This window comes from Anomaloglossus baeobatrachus, chromosome 6 (genome assembly GCF_048569485.1).
Source record: "Anomaloglossus baeobatrachus isolate aAnoBae1 chromosome 6, aAnoBae1.hap1, whole genome shotgun sequence".
Lineage (NCBI taxonomy): Eukaryota > Metazoa > Chordata > Amphibia > Anura > Aromobatidae > Anomaloglossus > Anomaloglossus baeobatrachus.
The window spans coordinates 305,683,599-305,702,616 of record NC_134358.1 but is presented as its reverse complement, the minus strand read 5'-3'; the positions used below and the strand labels follow the sequence as shown (position 1 = coordinate 305,702,616).

Below are 19,018 nucleotides of genomic sequence, written 5' to 3'. Positions count from 1 at the left end.
CCAACAATGATAGGGATCGCTGGTAAGTTGCTAGGAGGTTGCTGGTGAGATATCACACTGCGACGCTCCAGCGATCCCACCAGCAACCTGACCTGGCAGGGATCGCTGGAGCGTCGCTACACGAGTTGCTGGTGAGCTCACCAGCAACCAGTGACCAGCCCCCAGTGACGCGTGGAAGATGCTGCGCTTGGTAACTAAGGTAAATATCGGGTAACCAACCCGATATTTACCTTGGTTACCAGCGCACGCAGCTACACGTGCAGAGAGCAGGGAGCAGCGCACACTGAGCGCTGGCTCCCTGCTCTCCTAGTTACAGCACACATCGGGTTAATTACCCGATGTGTGCTGCAGCTAAATGTGCACAGAGCAGGGAGCAGCGCACACCGCTTAGCGCTGGCTCCCTGCTCTCCTAGCTACAGCACACATCGGGTTAATTAACCCGATGTGTACTGCAGCTACATGTGCACAGAGCAGGAGCCGGCACTGACAGCTGAGAGCGGCGGAGGCTGGTAACAAAGGTAAATATCGGGTAACCAAGGACAGGGCTTCTTGGTTACCCGATGTTTACTGTGGTTACCAGCCTCCGCAGAAGCCGGCTCCTGCTGCATGCACATTTAGTTGTTGCTCTGTCGCTGTCACACACAGCGATCTGTGCTTCACAGCGGGACAGCAACAACTAAAAAATGGTCCAGGACATTCAGCAACAACCAACGACCTCACAGCAGGGGCCAGGTTGTTGCTGGATGTCACACACAGCAACATCGCTAGCAACATCGCTGCTACGTCACAAAAGTTGTTCGTTAGCAGCGATGTTGCTAGCGATGTTGCTTAGTGTGACGGGGCCTTTAGACAACCCACGTGTGCCGTGATTCACGGCACACGGCGGGACATGTGCGTGTTTTACACGCCAGTGAAAAACGTCAGTGATTTTCACTGACGTGTGAAACGGGCCTAAGGCCCCTTTCACACGTCAGTGATTCTGGTACGGTTGTGCTTTTTTTAAACGTACAAGAATCACTGACATACGCAGACCCATTATAATGAATGGGTCTGCTCACACGTCAGTGATTTTTCACTGCACGTGTCTCCGTGCAGCGTACCCGCGTGTGCGTGTTTGCTGCACGGAGACATGTCCATTTTTTTCTGGCATCACTGATGTCCCACGGACCACGCAGTGGTGTGGTCCGTGAAACACGTGCCAGAAAAAAACGTGCATTTAAAATAAAAAAAAACATTTTAACTCACCCGGCGTCCAGCGATGTCCTCTGCAGCCCGTTCTCCCTGCTCCTTCTGTGCCGGCTGATTACTGTCGCGCATATTCATTATGCGCGACACAGCCGACCCGGAAGCAGCTGCTGCAGGGGTCACCGCCGGCCGGATGCTGCGTCGCGGGAGGATTCAGCACCATGGAGAGCGGGAGCGGGCACAGGTAAGTGAATCTCTAAGTGCAATCACGGGCCACGGAGAACGGAGCCCGGATTGCACTTAGACAACCCACGTGTGCCGTGATTTTCGGCACACGCAGGGACATTTGCGTGTTTTACACGCCAGTGAAAAACGTCTGTGTTTTTCACTGACGTGTGAAACGGGCCTAACAGAGAGCAAGAATGTCACCAGGTAACTTTGTGTCAACACTGGAAACGTTTTGAGCTCTGTGTCACAAATAACCATAATAAAGATATATTATACATCAGTCTAGAAAGTGATTTGGTGATAAAGGATGGGCAATAACTTTAAGATTTATTCACAATGATAATAAAATTTATCATTGATATTCATTGAAATGTTATTTTAAATAAGTAGCACTCATCCTGAACTTATTCCCTAACTTTTCTTTTAGCACTTTTGCCTAATGACAATTCTAGGCATCTTTGGTCAGGACTATTCAGACTGTGTTTTATGCCTAAGGCTATGTGCGCCCGATGCGTTTTTTTGACACTGCGTTTTGGTGCGTTTTTCACTGCATTTTTGATCTTTGCGTTTTTCTGCGTTTTTTCCAGTGCATTGCATGGGGGAAAAACGCAGAAAAATGAAGGAAGGAATTGACATGTCCATTTTTTTTTAAGCTCAAAAACGCAGCTTAAAAAAAAAAAGTTATGTGCGGACAGCAAAAATGAAAACTCATAGATTTTGCTGGGGAAGCAAAGTCAGGCAGTTTTGAGCCGAAAAACGCACAATAACGCACCCGAAAAACGCACAAAAACACTGCGAAAAACGCACTGTGCGCACATAATCTAAGGGGTACTTTACACGCTGCGACATCGCTACATATATCGTCGGGGTCACGTCGTTAGTGACGCACATCCGGCACCAGTAGCGACATCGCAGCGTGTAACACAAATGAGCGACAATCAAAGATCGCAAAATCGTTCCAAAACGGTGATCGTTGACACGTCGTTCCTTTCCTTAATATCGCTGCTGCCACAGGTACGATGTTGTTCGTCGTTCCTGCGGCACCACACATCCCTGTGTGTGACACCGCGGGAGCGATGAACATCTCCTTACCTGTGTCCACCGGCAATGCGGAAGGAAGGGGGTGGGCGGGATGTTACGTCCCGCTCATCTCCGCCCCCTCCGCTTCTATTGGTAGGCCGCTTAGTGACGCTGCAGTGACGTCGCTATGATGACAAACGCATCTCCCCCTTGAGGGAGGGATTGTTCGGCAGTCACAGCGACGTCGCTGCACAGGTATGTGGGTGTGACGCTGCCGTAGCGATAATGTTCGCTACGGCAGCGATCACCAAATGTCGCACGAGCGACGGGGGCGGGTGCTATCGCGCTCGACATCGATAGCAATTGCTAGCGATGTCGCAGCGTGTAAAGTACCCCTAAGGCTCCAGGTCCTCCTTTCATACCTTCTGGAAGGAGATACATCAATTGGATACATTTAAACTATTTGCAGTTCCAAAAATCGCACACTCGTGATATCTTATGTAAAAATGCAATGTTTTGCAATCCCCTAGACATACATTGTATATTATATTGCAATGGAAATGATTGGACATGTGTGGTTATAGAGAGATATATAGTGCAATGGAGCACAGGGTAAATTCCAAAGCGACGACAGACCGAAATTAGATAAATGTATGAAAATGTGTTTGAAGATACGTATGTTTGTGGCTAAAAACATGGAATATAGGCCAAACCTAGTATGAATGCAGCCTAATTTGTATCCAGCGTCCCTGGGATGCTTTATATAGCTGTGCACATTTGGCTATCTATACTTTGTTATGAGTGTAGAGGGATTGTTCACTACTGGATAACCTCTTACTAATGGCTCCAGGGTTTTGCATAAATAATAAAAAAATCTACTTAACTTTCTTACCAGTGTTGCCCCTCCAATCTCAGCCCTACTGTATGTTCCTGCTGTTCTGCTAAGATAAACGATGTCACATAACCACTGCAGCCAATCATCTGCCGCTGATTGGCTTCAGCTTTCATAATTCCAACTAATCAGAAGAACAATGTATCTTCTGCTCTGACAGAAATGATATTGTTTATCTGGAGATTAGTTGGGAACACAAGGCTGAGAGCTCTGAATCATTATGAAGCAAGCCTATGATTGTGGAGCCCTTCAGGTGCGGTGCAGCAGGGTACTACCCTTAGGGACTCCACGGGATGGAACGGTCGGGTCACAGGTAGGGAACCTTCGTTTTGGGATTTGCCGTGACGCCACTCTCAGAATTGCGGTCAGTGAGGACCACCACTGCAGGTTAAGGGATGCCTGGGGCTGATGGTGGGTGCAGTCAGTATAATAGCCTCCTGAGAGTGAGGCAAGCCCCAGGCCCCTGTGTATGTGTGTGTGACCACAGGTCGCAGAATGACTCAAACACAGTCCAAGTAGTCTTTTAACGTGTTTACTCACTGTTTAGAGGTCACGGTGAGATGCCCGGGCGACACTGTGATAACCAGGTGGAACCAGGAATTCCAGGAGGCCGTTCTGAGGGTAGCTGTCCACTCGACCTCCTTGCACTCTTTCTGTTTGGGAGGATCCCTTGCCTGAAGCGTGGTAGGACTCCTCCAGGGAAGCTGTTACTACCCTGCTCCCCTCTCTCTGGCCCGTCTGCCTGCAGCGTGGCCTTGGTGGGATGGCTTCTGGCCCTGTCCCCTTATGGGCCTGGTGATTGCTGCTTGGCTCGAGCTCTGTGTAGTCGTGGTGAGGGCATGAAGTACCCCCCCCACCTGTAGGTTAAGCAGCTCTGGATGATTTGCTGCCCGTACTGGGGATCTGTTTCCCCTTGCGTGCTCGGATACCAGGATCTCCGTACTCAGCCACCCCTCTCTCTGGATGTCTTTCAGGCCGACCCACGGTGCCCTTTCTCCCCCGCTTTCAGCTACTGCACTCCTCAGGACCTGTCTTACACGAGAGCCCCTCTGCTCCCTTCCACACACCTCAACCTCCAGCTCCCGACTTCCCTCACTTCCTCTCTGCCCTGCTTCCTAGCAACCAGCCTCGGAGCACACCCCTTGCTGGGAATTGAAAGTTAACCCCTACTGGCTACCCAAGGGTCCCCTCTAGTGATGTGGGAGACCTGGTCACTATGTGTTTGTATGTGCACCTCATCCTGGCCTTTGGAGATTACCTGGAGGCATTGTCCCCGCATGGGTGCAATACTCTGTGGTGCCTGACCAAGTCAGGGGCGCCACATTCCCCCTTAGTTATCATCAGCACGTCCTCGGGCTGCAAAGACAAGAGAAAAGAAAAAAAAAGGTAAATACAAACTTTTCCCACACAGAGGCAATTATTTACATTTAAACATACCAGGTACCATTCCACCACCAACCACCCACATGTCCGAACCCCACCCAAAAACCTCCAGGAGGTAGGTCGCCGGTCCTTTTGGTGACCAGGGCTGGGCCATCACATTCCCCAGACCTTTCCTCCAATCTTCCTCTCCTGAGGAGAGTGGTGTCAGGTAGGCCCCATAAACAGGCGTACCCGCTTCCGAGTGTTGGAGGGCAGGCCCCATAAACAGGCGTGCCCCCTTGTTGGTGCAGAGCCATGCCCCCTAACAGGCAGACTCTGTGGTTGATACCAAGGAGGCAACTTTTTACAATGCAAAAGTTTGTGGTTAAAGCCAGTTCATAACCGGTGGTCCATTTCTTTTTTTTTTTTTTTTTTTTTTTAAGTGCACGTGAACTAGTGCAAAGAAAACATTTTAAAGAGGTCTCACAATAGTCCTTGTGGGCACATTTCACTTAAACGTTACTTAACTGTAAACAGGTTAAACATTACATTTCATACCGTCACTTTGAACTAAACTGTACTTTCTCTATAGCGTAATGGGAGCTGACCAAAGTTGCTGCGGGTTGACCTACGCAGTACTATACTGTCACCTGTCTGAGGTTGTATCCTCCCACCCGATGTATGTGTCTCAATGTGAATAATAGGTGTACTAGGTATTGATACCAGTGCATGGTCTTCTGCTTCAGCTACATTTGGCTCTTCCAGGTTCTGAACAGGTTCTTCTGGGGCTCTTACTTCTCCAGATTGAGGGAATGTAATAACCGGAATAACTACTGCTCCATTGTATTGAGGCCAACTTGCTGGAAAATCTCCAAGTACAGTATGGATCATCTTTTCTTTTGGTTCTTGAACTGGCAAAGGGTTGGGACTTTCTTCAGGGGTTCTTAGTTGTTCGGGACATTTCTTTAAGCGATCTCTAGAAACGACAGCTGTTGTTTTTCCTCCATCCTTGCTGATACGGCATGTCTTTTCATTGCTAAGCGTCGATGGTAACACAGTATAGGGTTCTTCTTCCCAGTGATTGTCAAGTTTATGATGTCTTCTCTTTCTCTTGAGAACTATATCTCCTGGCATCAAAGGAACAGCAGGTGCTTTTCGATTGTAGGCCTTTTCTTGTTTCTCACGCTGCTGAGTCAGGCTTCGCTCCACACACTCTTGTACTTTCTTGTATTGGGCTTGGCGGTTGGAATCCCAATCAGCACCTTGTTGATGGTCTTCAGGGGTCTCAACTCCCATTTCCAGATCTACTGGCAATCTCCCTGGTCTGGCCCTCATCAGGTATGCCGGTGTGCAGTTCGTGGAACTCACAGGGATGTTGTTATACATGTCCACTAGATCGGGCAGTTTTTCCGGCCACCGACTTCGTTCTTCTAATGGGAGAGTCTTCAGAAGGTCGAGAATGATGTGGTTCATTTTCTCACACATGCCATTGGTCTGAGGATGGTAAGGCGTGGTACGGATCTTCTTGCAGCCGTAAAGGTTACAAAACTCCTTAAACACTTCAGCTTCAAAGGCTGGTCCTTGGTCAGTGAGCACTTGGTCTGGATAGCCATGTGGTCGACAGAAATGTGTCTGGAACGCTTTGGCTGCAGTCTGACCGGTCAAGTCCTTGACTGGTACTACCACCAGGAATCTGGAGTAGTGGTCAACCATAGTGAGAGCGTAGTTGTAGCCTTGTCTGCTGGGTGCCAACTTTACATGGTCCAGGGCCACGATCTCCAGGGGCCGTTTAGTTTGGATTGGCTGGAGTGGGGCTCTCTGGCTGGGCTGGTCTTTTCTTCTAAGATTGCAGGGCCCGCAGTTTCGACACCACTTCTCTAGGGCAGATCTCATGCCCACCCAGTAGAATCTTACTTTAAGTAGGGCCTCCAGTTTCTTCCAACCAAAGTGGCCTGCACCATTGTGATAGGCTTCTAGCACCATCCTCGTATCCTTCTGTGGTACAATCACTTGCCACACCTTCTCATGCGTCCTCGGGTCAATGATGCTCCTGTAAAGTTTGTCTTGATAGATGAATAATCGACCCCTCTCCTTCCATAGGTACTGTGCCTCAGGTGGGGCTCCTTTGTCAAGGCTGGCGCCAGGCTGGTTGATCAGTTTCTTTACCAAGCCTACCGCTGGATCATTTTCCTGGGTCTCCTTCCAGTTGTAGTGAGGTAGTGGGTTCAGGGTCACCTCTTGGCGGTTGGCACGCAACTGCCGACACTGTTTTGCTCCATGGCGATGGAACGCTGGCAGCTCAATCTCTTCAAGATCATCTACATCTTCACCCTCGTCTGCTAGGTGAGGCATCCTGGACAGAGCATCTGCGTTGCCGTTCTTGCGGCCAGCTCGATACTTGACAGTAAAGTCATAATTCGCCAGTCGGGCTACCCAACGCTGCTCCATGGCACCCAATTTAGCAGTATCAAAGTGGGTCAGGGGGTTGTTGTCCGTGAAGACAGTGAATTTGGTGGCTGCCAGGTAGTGTTTGAACCGCTCTGTGATAGCCCATACCATGGCCAGGAACTCTAGCTTAAATGAGCTATAATTTTCTGGGTTTCTTTCAGTAGGCCTGAGCTTCCTGCTGGCGTAAGCAATCACACGCTCTTTGCCTCCCTACACCTGTGAAAGCACTGCTCCCAGTCCCACATTACTGGCATCTGTGTACAGTACGAATGGCAGACCGTAGTCAGGGTAGGCTAGGATCTCTTCACCCGTCAAGGCCCCTTTCATTTGTCTGAAGGAGTGTTCTTCTGCTTCTCCCCAGTGAAATGGCGGGCCGGAGATCTTTCCTTTCTTCTTTGGGTGGCCTACCAGGAGCTCTTGCAAAGGCGCTGCCATTTTCGTGTAGCCCTTGATGAACCTTCTGTAGTAGCCTACCAAGCCAAGGAACTGGCGTACCTCCCGAACGGTAGTAGGTGTGGGCTATTCCTGGATGACTGTGACCTTCTCTGGGTCCGGTGCTACTCCTTCTGCACTGACCACGTGACCTAGGTACTGGACCTTTGGCTTCAGTAAATGGCACTTGGATGGTTTCAGCTTCATTCCATATCGGGATAGCGCTTCAAAGACTTCAGCCAGGTGTTTCAGGTGGTCCTCGTAGGTCTTGGAGTACACGATGACATCATCCAGGTAGAGCAGGACGGTCTCAAAGTTGAGGTGCCCTAGGCAGCATTCCATAAGCCTCTGGAAGGTCCCGGGGGCATTGCAGAGTCCAAATGGCATGCTGTTGAACTCACAGAGGCCCATTGGGGTGGTGAAGGCCGTCTTCTCCCGATCTTCCTCTGCTACAGATACTTGCCAGTAGCCACTAGTAAGATCTAGGGTAGAAAAGTAGTTGGAGGTTTTTAAGGCAGCGAGGGATTCCTCTATCCTTGGCAAAGGGTAGGCATCCTTGTGTGTTATCTGATTTATCCGTCTGTAATCCACACACATCCTCATCGTGCCATCCTTCTTTCTCACCAGGACCAGGGGAGCCGCCCAGGGGCTGAAACTGTCCCTTATGACTCCCGCCTCCTTCATGTCCTTCAGCATGTCCTTTGTGCACTGGTAATGGGCTGGTGGAATAGGCCTATGTCTTTCCTTAATGGGAGGATGACTGCCTGTGGGTATGTGATGTTGCACCCCTTTGATCCTACCAAAGTCTAGTGGGTTCTTACTAAAGACCTGCTCGTATTCCTGCACGACCCTGTAAACCCCATGTTTCTGGTAGACGGGTGTAGAGTCAGTCCCCACGTGTAATTCTGGCACCAGTCCTCTAACTGCTTTTGGGAGGTCTCGTCCTCTGTTGAGTCAGCTTGTGTCAGGGGACCTACAGGTGTTATGGCGTCATCTGAGCATGTAAACAGTTTGGCTATGGTAGCGTACCTTGGTAGTCTGGCTTCCTCCTCCCCACAGTTCAACACTCGTACAGGCACTCGTCCCTTGTGTACATCAACTACCCCCCTGGCTGTCAGAATCGTGGGCCAGTGGTCTGAATGAGTGGGCTCTAGTACAGCCTGGTAATCTTGTCCTCTGAGACCTACCGCTGCTCTACACCACATCATCATTTCACTCCGTGGGGGTATCACAATGGGGTTAGCATCCATCACCCGTACACTACCAATCTCACCGCCAGTCTGTTTTACCTGTTGCTTCCTCAGAATGATTCGGATCTCCTTTTGCAAGGCTCTTTGCGACCCGCCCTCAGCACCTTCAACAATCTGGTGAAGCAACAACAACACTTCCCCTAGGCAATTTTCTATGACATTAGTGCCTAAAATCATTTGCGGGTTCCTTTCTCTAATATCAGTGTCCACAACAATCAGTCCTTGTCCCTTCATTTCCTGCCTTCCCACCTTTATGGTTACCTCCTTGACTCCAATCTGGCCTATAGGTTGTCCGTTGGCAGCATAGATGGTGAGGGAGGGGTCCGGGGGTCGGAGTTCGTCGTCCGACCAAAACCTACGATAAAGGACATACGGGATCGTGGTTACCTGAGAGCCGGTGTCCAATAATGCCGGGGTAGGGATCCCATCCAGGACGATGGACAGGACAGGACGTCCACCCACGTACTGATTACGGCAGCGACCTGGGCCTGATCTTCTTAATCCTGAGGACTGGCCCTCGGCCCCAGGTTTGGCTCGTTTAAAGGGCAAGCCCTTGCATAGTGACCTGCCTCCTGGCAACGACGACAGATGGGTTGTCCAGATGAGTCATAGCGATCACTGCTCCTGCCTCGGGTTGTAGGACCTCTTCTCCTCCGCATCCACGGGACGTCCTCTGGGCTGTCAGCTAGCAGGATCCGATGAGGGACTTTGGTGTCTGAGGGCAACTGCATTGCTTTCAGGATTTGTGCGACGTCCTTAGTGAGCTGTTGCACCTGGGAGGATAGTGTATTTATGGTCTCTGCTGGCGTGTTGAGTCCTTTTGCAGTTATCAGGGCCTGCGAGGAGGATTCCGCTCCTGCAGCCGTGGAACTGGCAGGCCATGCTGGTGCGACGGGGTCTGCGTCCACAGGAGGTTGGAGTGCTTTCACTGCCCTGTCTTTCAGAATGGCAAAGTCCACGTCAGGGTGTTCCAGGGACCACAGCTTCATCTGCTTCCCATCCTCAGGAGAGCGCAGGCCCCGCAAGAATTGTTCCTTCATCATCCGGTTTCCTTCCTGATCACTGACAGGGTCCACCAGCTTGAGAGCCCGTAGTGCAGCCTGCAGCCTGAGGGCATAGTCTCTTATACTATCTTGGGGCTTCTGACGGCAGTTATAGAAGTCCGTCCTCAGCTCTCCCTCTGTGCGGTGTTCAAAAGCAGCTGCTAGTTTGGCAAAGATGGTCTCAACAGAGCCCCGGTCATCATTGGTCCAGGACTCAGCTTCCAATTCTGCGGCTCCAGTCAATTGTCCCAGCACCACAGCGGCCCTCTGCTTACCAGTCATCGCGTGCATGTCTAGCAGGGTGTTGATCTTCTTCTTAAACCCGGTCAGCGTGTCTATTTTACCGGCGTATTGGGGCAGCCATTGCGCTCCTGGGACATACAGTAAGGAAACTGGCATTATGGGGGAGATTTCGGCCGGCGCAGCTGCGACCGCGGCACCGGCACCAGGCGCTGCTGCGTCCAGCGCGACGGGGGCTGCCATCGCTTGGGCTGCGTCGCCCTGACCAGGGGCATTACCTCCTGCAGCGTCCATTTTTCTTCAAAAAAATCTGCGCGCTCCCTTTCCACTTCCGGGGTCAGTACGCTCTCTGAATTGTGGGGATTCTGGGGCGGCCACACCTCTTCGTGGGCGGTGCTCTTCTCCCTCGCGCGGGCTGCAGCGCGCGCTTTTGAAGATGGCAATATGGCGGCGGTTCAATTTTTGCGGTCGGACCTCTGAGGCACACGGTCACCTGTCTGAACAGGTCTAGTCCAAATCCTGTTCGTGACGCCAGATCTGTGGAGCCCTTCAGGTGCGGTGCAGCAGGGTACTACCCTTAGGGACTCCACGGGATGGAACGGTCGGGTCACAGGTAGGGAACCTTCGTTTTGGGATTTGCCGTGACGCCACTCTCAGAATTGCGGTCATTGAGGACCACCACTGCAGGTTAAGGGATGCCTGGGGCTGATGGTGGGTGCAGTCAGTATAATAGCCTCCTGAGAATGAGGCAAGCCCCAGGCCCCTGTGTATGTGTGTGGGACCACAGGTCGCATAATGACTCAAACACAGTCCAAGTAGTCTTTTAACGTGTTTACTCACTGTTTAGAGGTCACGGTGAGATGCCCGGGCGACACTGTGATAACCAGGTGGAACCAGGAATTCCAGGAGGCCGTTCTGAGGGTAGCTGTCCACTCGCCCTCCTTGCACTCTTTCTGTTTGGGAGGACCCCTTGCCTGAAGCGTGGTAGGACTCCTCCAGGGAAGCTGTTACTACCCTGCTCCCCTCTCTCTGGCCCGTCTGCCGGCAGCGTGGCCTTGGTGGGATGGCTTCTGGCCCTGTCCCCTTATGGGCCTGGTGATTGCTGCTTGGCTCGAGCTCTGTGTAGTCGTGGTGAGGGCATGAAGTACCCCCCCACCTGTAGGTTAAGCAGCTCTGGATGATTTGCTGCCCGTACTGGGGATCTGTTTCCCCTTGCGTGCTCGGATACCAGGATCTCCGTACTCAGCCACCCCTCTCTCTGGATGTCTTTCAGGCCGACCCACGGTGCCCTTTCTCCCCCGCTTTCAGCTACTGCACTCCTCAGGACCTGTCTTACACGAGAGCCCCTCTGCTCCCTTCCACACACCTCAACCTCCAGCTCCCGACTTCCCTCACTTCCTCTCTGCCCTGCTTCCTAGCAACCAGCCTCGGAGCACACCCCTTGCTGGGAATTGAAAGTTAACCCCTACTGGCTACCCAAGGGTCCCCTCTAGTGATGTGGGAGACCTGGTCACTATGTGTTTGTATGTGCACCTCATCCTGGCCTTTGGAGATTACCTGGAGGCATTGTCCCCGCATGGGTGCAATACTCTGTGGTGCCTGACCAAGTCAGGGGCGCCACATGATAATACAGGGTGGGCCATTTACAGGGGTGTATCTAGGCTTTCTGGCACCCAGGGCAAGAATTCTGTTTGGCGCCCCCCCTCCCTCCCGCGGTTTGGGTAGTCGTCATATGACAACTCATTCATATATGATTTGCACACTAAGGCGGGCTTTGCACGTTGCGATATCGCAAGCCGATGATGCGATGTCGCACGCGATAGTCCCCGCCCCCGTCGCAGGTACGATATCTTGTGATAGCTGGCGTAGCGAAAATTATCGCTACGCCAGCTTCACATGCACTCACCTGCCCTGTGGCCGTCGCTCTGGCCGGCGACCCGCTTCCTTCCTAAGGGGGCGGGTCGTGCGGCGTCATAGCGATGTAACACGGCAGGTGGCCAATAGCGGCGGAGGGGCGGAGATGAGCAGGATGTAAACATCCCGCCCACCTCCTTCCTTCCGTATAGCCGCCGGCGGCAGGTAAGGAGATGTTCCTCGCTCCTGCGGCTTCATGCACAGCGATGTGTGCTGCCGCAGGAACGAGGAACAGCATCGTACCTGTCGCGGCAGCGTAATTATGAAAAAGTCGGAGCCTGCACCGATGATACGATAACGACGCTTTTGCGCTCGTTAATCGTATCATCTAGGATTTACACACAACGATGTCAAAAGTGACACCGGATGTGCATCACTTTCGATTTGACCCCACCGACATCGCACCTGCGATGTCGTAGTGTGCAAAGCCGCCCTTAGGCTAAGTTCACACACGGCATCTTTTACTGCGTTTTTGAGGTCACAAAGATGCACCAAAATCCATGCATTTCCTTCTCCCAGCAAAGTCTATGAGATTTCGATTTTGCTGTCAATATTGAGCATCTTTTGTTGGCTGCATCTTGGCTGCATTTTTCAAGATGCAGCATGTCAATTATTTTTACATTTTTGAGTTTTTGAGCTGTTCCAGTCAATAGATTACACTTACAAAACGCATTGGGCAAAACGCGTCATAAATACATGCTTCTTTGACACGTTTTTGCCGTTTTCAGAAAATCACATGCATTCTCAAGATGCACTTAAAACTCACTTAGCAAAAGATACCCTGTGAGAACATAGCCTTAGTCACGTGCAGACGAGCTGTTTTTCCTCTCTCAATGTTCAATGAAAAAAAAGAAGTAGAAAGACAAGATAATTGTCACATGACTAAATATGAAAATCACATGAGTAAAGCGACCATGTGATGACTGCTGAAACCAGTGAGCAGAGCTGAATCCTGACAGGGAGTATATTACACACTGTAAGAATTGGGCTGCAGTGCTTAATTTTATAGTTACAGGGGTTGTTCAGGTTTATAATGAAAGTCTGCAGTCACTGTAGGTGACTGAAGGCTTCTGAATTCTCACAGCACATGCTCTGCCCCCTGAATCTTCCATACCAGTGACAAGAGTGGACAGTCATGTGAGCACAAGAATGCCGAGTACTGCACATCCGCTTGATTGATTTGGATTGGAGCGGATGTACAGTACCCAGCCATTGAGCACTCTGACCATCTACAGCCACCTAAAACAGCCAAATGGTGAGGGTGCCTGGTGCCGGACCCCGGCTGATTAGACACACTAGTCATATACTGCACACAGCTCTGACACACTGGCCGTATACCGCACACAGCTCTGACACACTGGCTGTATACTGCATACAGCTCTGACACACTTGCCGTATACTGCACACAGCTCTGACTCACTGGCCGTATACTGCACACAGCTCTGACACACTGGCTGTATACCGCACACAGCTCTGACACACTGGCCGTATATCGCACACAACTCTGACACACTGGCCGTATACTGCACACAGCTCTGACACACTAGCCGTATGCCGCACACCCCAGCCATGTACTGCACTCACACCCCGGCTATGTACAGCACTCACACCCCGGCCAAATACAGCACTCACACCCCGGCCATGTACAGCACTCACACCCCGGCCATGTACAGCACTCACACCCCGGCCATGTACAGCACTCACACCCCGGCCATGTACAACACTCACACCCCGACCATGTACAGTACTCACACCCAGGCCATGTACAGTACTCACACCCAGGCCATGTACAGTACTCACACCCAGGCCATGTACAGTACTCACACCCCAACCATGTACAGCACTCACACCCCGGCCATGTACAACATTCACACCCTGGCCATGTACAGCACTCAAACCCCGGTCATGTACAGCACTCAAACCCTGGCCATTTACAGCACTCACACCCCAGCTATGTACAGCACTCACACCCCAGCCATGTACAGTACTCACACCCCGGCCATGTGCAGCACTTACACCCCAGCCATGTACAGCACTCACACCCTGGCCATGTACAGCACTCACACCCCGGCCATGTACAGCACTCACATCCCGGCCTTGTACAGCACTCACACCCCGGCCATGTACAGCACTCACACTCTGGCCATGTGCAGCACTCACACCATGACCATCTACAGCACTTACACCCCGGTCATGTACAGCACTCACACCCCGGCCATGTACAGCACTCACACCCCGGCCCTGTACAGCACTCACACCCCGGCCATGTACAGCACTCACATCCCGGCCATGTACAGCACTCACACCCTGGCCCTGTACAGCACTCACACCGGCCATGTACAGCACTCACACCCTGGCCATGTACAGCACTCACATCCTGGCCATGTACAGCACTCACACCACATATACAGCACTGACACACTGGACATATATGGCACACATACACTGAACATTGAAGTCACTAATACATTAGATATATGGTTGTATATATTAAATATAATCACACTTAGCTAAGATATAAGTACCTACTGCTTAGTTTCCCCTGTAAGATCAGGTGCAGCACAAGTTCCTGACTGACACTCCTGCCTCATGTTAGATGGATGCAGCAGCCGGGCACTGAATGGTTAATGTGCGGCCAATCAGCGCTGGCTTCATTCTCGTCTCCTGTCTCCTCTGCGTGCGATGATAAAGCACAGAGGCCGGAGTGCACAGGACGGGAGGTGGAAAGGCTGAGCACATGGCACTATGCAGCCTCCTCAGTGCCATGGAGGCCCCTCCCCCATCACTCTTCTAACTACAGTCTGACAGGGGATCGTGCAGGAGCCAGAGGGAAGTCCCCCGAGTACAGTCTGTCGCCGGCGCCCTGTGCTATGCAATTAATCACAGGGAGCCACCCGCCACACTTTCAGCTTTACTGCCAATCTCCAAGGATAGCTCCCACTATGGAGGGCAATAAATCACAGCCGCCAGGGAGACTGTCAGAGCGCTGCATCAAGCAGCCTTACAGCACCTCCCTGACAGTTGCGCCTGGGGCAGATGCCCCGCCAGCCACCCCCTAGATACGCCTCTGGCTATTTATATGGATACACCTAAATAAAATGGGAATGGTTGGTGATATCAACTTTCTGTTTGTGGCTCATTTGTATATGGGAGGTGGGAAACTTTTTAAGATGGGTGGTGACCATGGCGACCATTTCGAAGTCTGCCATAATGTGTTTGTCACATTATGGGTGTCAGGTCCGAGCATTTCTACATGAACAGTGTCCTAGGAAGTGGATTGGTCATCGTGCGCCAGTTGAATGGCCACCAAGGTGTCCCGATCTGAGCCCCTTAGACTTTTATTTTATTGGAGTCAATATAAAGTTACGTTAAAACCAAGAAAACCATTGTTTTCTTGTGAAATTCTTAATAAGTTTGATGTGTTACATGACCCTCTTACCATTGGAAAAATAAAGTTGGATCCAAAATGGCCAACTTCCAAATGGCCACTATGGTTACCACCCATCTTGAAAAGATTTCCCCCTCCCATATACTAATGAGCCACAAACAGGAAGTTGGTATCACCAACCATTCCCATTTTAAGTGTATCCATATAAATAGCCCTCCCTGTATATAATCCCCACATTAGCTTTAAGGCTTACACAGGAGGCATATCACGCTTTCCTTTATGATTGACTTGTCATTTTGTAGGATTCTCTTAGAAAACTACTACAAAACTCTAGATGCAGTCCCAGCCATAGTGGTACAAATTGACAATTGTCTAAGCGCCAATGTTGTCCACTTGAAATCGCAGCATTGTACAGTCATAATACTGCATAGGATCATTGCAAAATAGTGTCAAACTGTTCTAATACTGATCCATATCCTGTATATACGGTAATATCACAAACTCTTGGGGTACTTGAAATATTGAACTATTGCTAAAGCGGATAATGTGTTGGAATCTAGACCCTGCCCTTGACAAATACGGTAGATACTGTGGACAGATAGGTAGATCATTTAATCTGCCTAAGGCAATAAAACATATTTGCAACCTGTAAAGATGTTCTTCTAAATGCTCTACTATGTTTAAGAGTGTCTCGTATAATGCTCTATTGTTTTAGGAATACAGAAGGAAATTTAATAGCCTATCTAACTGGCTGGGTTTAGCACTCCTGCATCAGACCGAGAATGACAAAACCGAAAGAAAAGAAAAAGGTAACATTTCACTTGATAAACTTTTAAGAGGAAAATTCACTATGCCAGTTTTCTGCAATCGAAAAGTGAGTAAATTTGATGCAAGGGACATTTATAGGCTTAAACTGTAGCTGAAATCTATGCTGCTTCCTAACTTATGTTATGTTGAAGGAGTATTTATACCCCATCAACGTTTCTACATCTCATGTGATATACCAATACTAAGCAGCACACATTTGCAAAGTGTAAAGGAAATGATACATGGTTTCCAAAATATTTTAAAAATATAAATCTGAAAATTTTGATGTGCATTTATATTCAGCCCCCTGAGTCAATACTTTGTAGGACCACTTTCCCTGTAATTACAGTTACAAGTCTTTAGGAGTATGTCTCTACCAGCTTTGCACATGTAGAGGCTGACATTTTTGGCTATTCTTCTTTGCAAAGTAGCTCTAGCTCAGTGAGATTGGATAGAGGAGTCTGTGAACAGCAAATTTTGAAACTTGTCACAGATTCTGAATAAGACTAAAGGCCACTTTACACGCTGCGATATCATTACCGATATCGCTAGCGTGCATACCCATACCCATCGGTTGTGCGTCATGGGCAAATCGCTGACTGTGGTGCACAACATCGCCAAAACCCAACACACTACTTACCTGCCTAGCGACGTCACAGTGACCAGCGAACCACCTCCTTTCTAAGGGGGCGGTTTATTCAGGGTCACAGCGACGTCACTAAGTGGGCGCCCAATAGAAGCAGAGGGGCGGAGATGGACGGGACGTAACATCCCGCCCACCTCCTTCCTTTGCATTGCCGGCCGCCGCAGGTAAGGTGAGGTTCCTCATTTCTGCGGTGTCACACATAGCGATGTGTGCTGCCACAGGAACGACGAAATACATCATACACGCAGCAGCAACGATAATCGAGATTAGAGGGGCATGTCAGCGATTAGCGTTTTTGAACGTTTTTGCGACGATTCAAAATCGCTCATAGGTGTCACACGCAACGACATTGCTTAAGCGGCCGGATGTGATCCACAGATAAGGTATCTATAACATCAGTTTATCCTGATTATTTTTATTTTTTTGATAAACTGATATTATAAATACCTTGTCTGTGGATCCCACCTGCGCTGTGGAAACTTTTTAAATGAAGCAATAAAGACGTAAGTTCATTTTATTAAAGCCTGTGATCCGCTGGATTTTTTTATTCATTCTACAATTGAAGCCATTGCCTTGGACGTTCCATGCAGGATTAAGTGTGTGCTGGTTTCTGGACTGGTGTATTGGCGGAGTATCATAGTATCATAGTTTTTAAGGTTGAAGGGAGACTCTAAGTCCATCTAGTTCAACCCGTAGCCTTACATGTTGATCCAGAGGAAGGCAAAAAACCCCAATGTGGCAAACAAGTTCCAATGGGGAAAAAATTTCCTTCCTGACTCCACATCCGGCAATCAGACTAGTTCCCTGGATCAATACCCTGTCATAAAATCTAATATACATAACTGGTTATATTAAATTTTTCAAGAAAGGCATCCAGGCTCTGCTTAAGTGCTGGAGTTTCTTACTTCAATTTATAAAGTGGCCTTTAGGTCTGGACTGTGACTACCAATGGGCCATTCAAACACAAAATCAAACACGAAAACTAAGGATGAATAACCTTTGGTCTTAACCATTCCATGGTAGCTCTTGTAGTCTATTGTGGAGTACAAAAAGTTTTCCTCCAGGATCCATAATATATAGCTCCAGCCATCTTCCCTTCAACTCTGGCCAGCTTCCATGTCGCTGCTGAAGAAAAGCTTCCCCACAGCATGATGCTGCCAACCCCATGTGTGATGTGGGGATGGTATTTTTTGAGGGTGATGTGCAGTGTTAGTTTTCCACCACTCATACTGTTTTATATTTAGCCCAAAAATGTCTACTCGTCTCATCTTCCACATGCTAGCTGTGTCTGCTACATGGCTTTTTGCAAACTGCAAACAGGACTTTTTATCACTTGCTTTCAAAAATGGCTTTCTTCATGCCACTTTTCCATAAAGGCCAGATTTGTGGAGAATATGACTAATAATTGTCCTGTGGACATATTCTCCCATCTGAACTGTGGATTTATGAAGCTCCTCAGAGTGACCATAGATCTCTTCACTGCTTCTATAATTAGTGCTCTCATTGCTTGGGATTAGTGATGGGCGAACCCAAACTATAAAGTTCGGGGTCCGTACTGATCACATAGTGTTCGTGCACACGATCCTGAACACAAGCTTTCCTGGGAAGCTCGTGTTCCAATTCTAGTCCAGTTCAGGTCCAGGGGCTGTAAAAAAAAAAGCACAATATTAAAAAAACATTATGATTATACTTACAGGTCCCGCGATGCGTCCTGCAGACTCTGTCTCCCAGCCACTTCTGCTTACGTGTCCGATCATTGCTGTGCCCCCAAGTAACCACCACTGACTAAAGTACCTTCCATGATGTCATAACCAATGTGACCAGTCTGGTGTGAATGTACAGACATTGGTTTACATACTGGTCACATGACTATGACATCACGGAAGGTCCTGTTAACTTCCGGGGGTATTCATTGCATTGTTTGTCACTCGGCAGTCTTTAGCTGTTTTCAGACGTGTTCACGGGGATTTCATGGTCCACCCGAGTCCATGGCTCAGGACTCGATTGAACTTTGACTGTCACTGTGCGAGTCTTGCATCGCATCACCCGGCACGGCGCACACTCTCCTGACAGGAGCGGGTCAGCTGCATGAAAATACATGCAGCTGAGGCGCTCCTGTCAGGAGAGTGTCAGGCCATGTGGGGTGATGCAATGCGAGACTCG

At 49.7% G+C, this 19,018-nt stretch overlaps 1 protein-coding gene across 1 annotated transcript in view; it reads left to right on the top strand.

Moving 5' to 3' along the window:
- The window catches only part of LOC142243898 (NFX1-type zinc finger-containing protein 1-like), a 312,672-nt gene that overhangs the window by 163,527 nt on the left and 130,127 nt on the right, over nucleotides 1-19,018 (top strand). Inside the window, exon 18 of the mRNA XM_075316094.1 lies at nucleotides 16,118-16,211. Within this exon, the coding sequence (XP_075172209.1) occupies nucleotides 16,118-16,211 (94 nt within the window). The remainder of the gene's footprint in view (nucleotides 1-16,117; nucleotides 16,212-19,018) is intronic.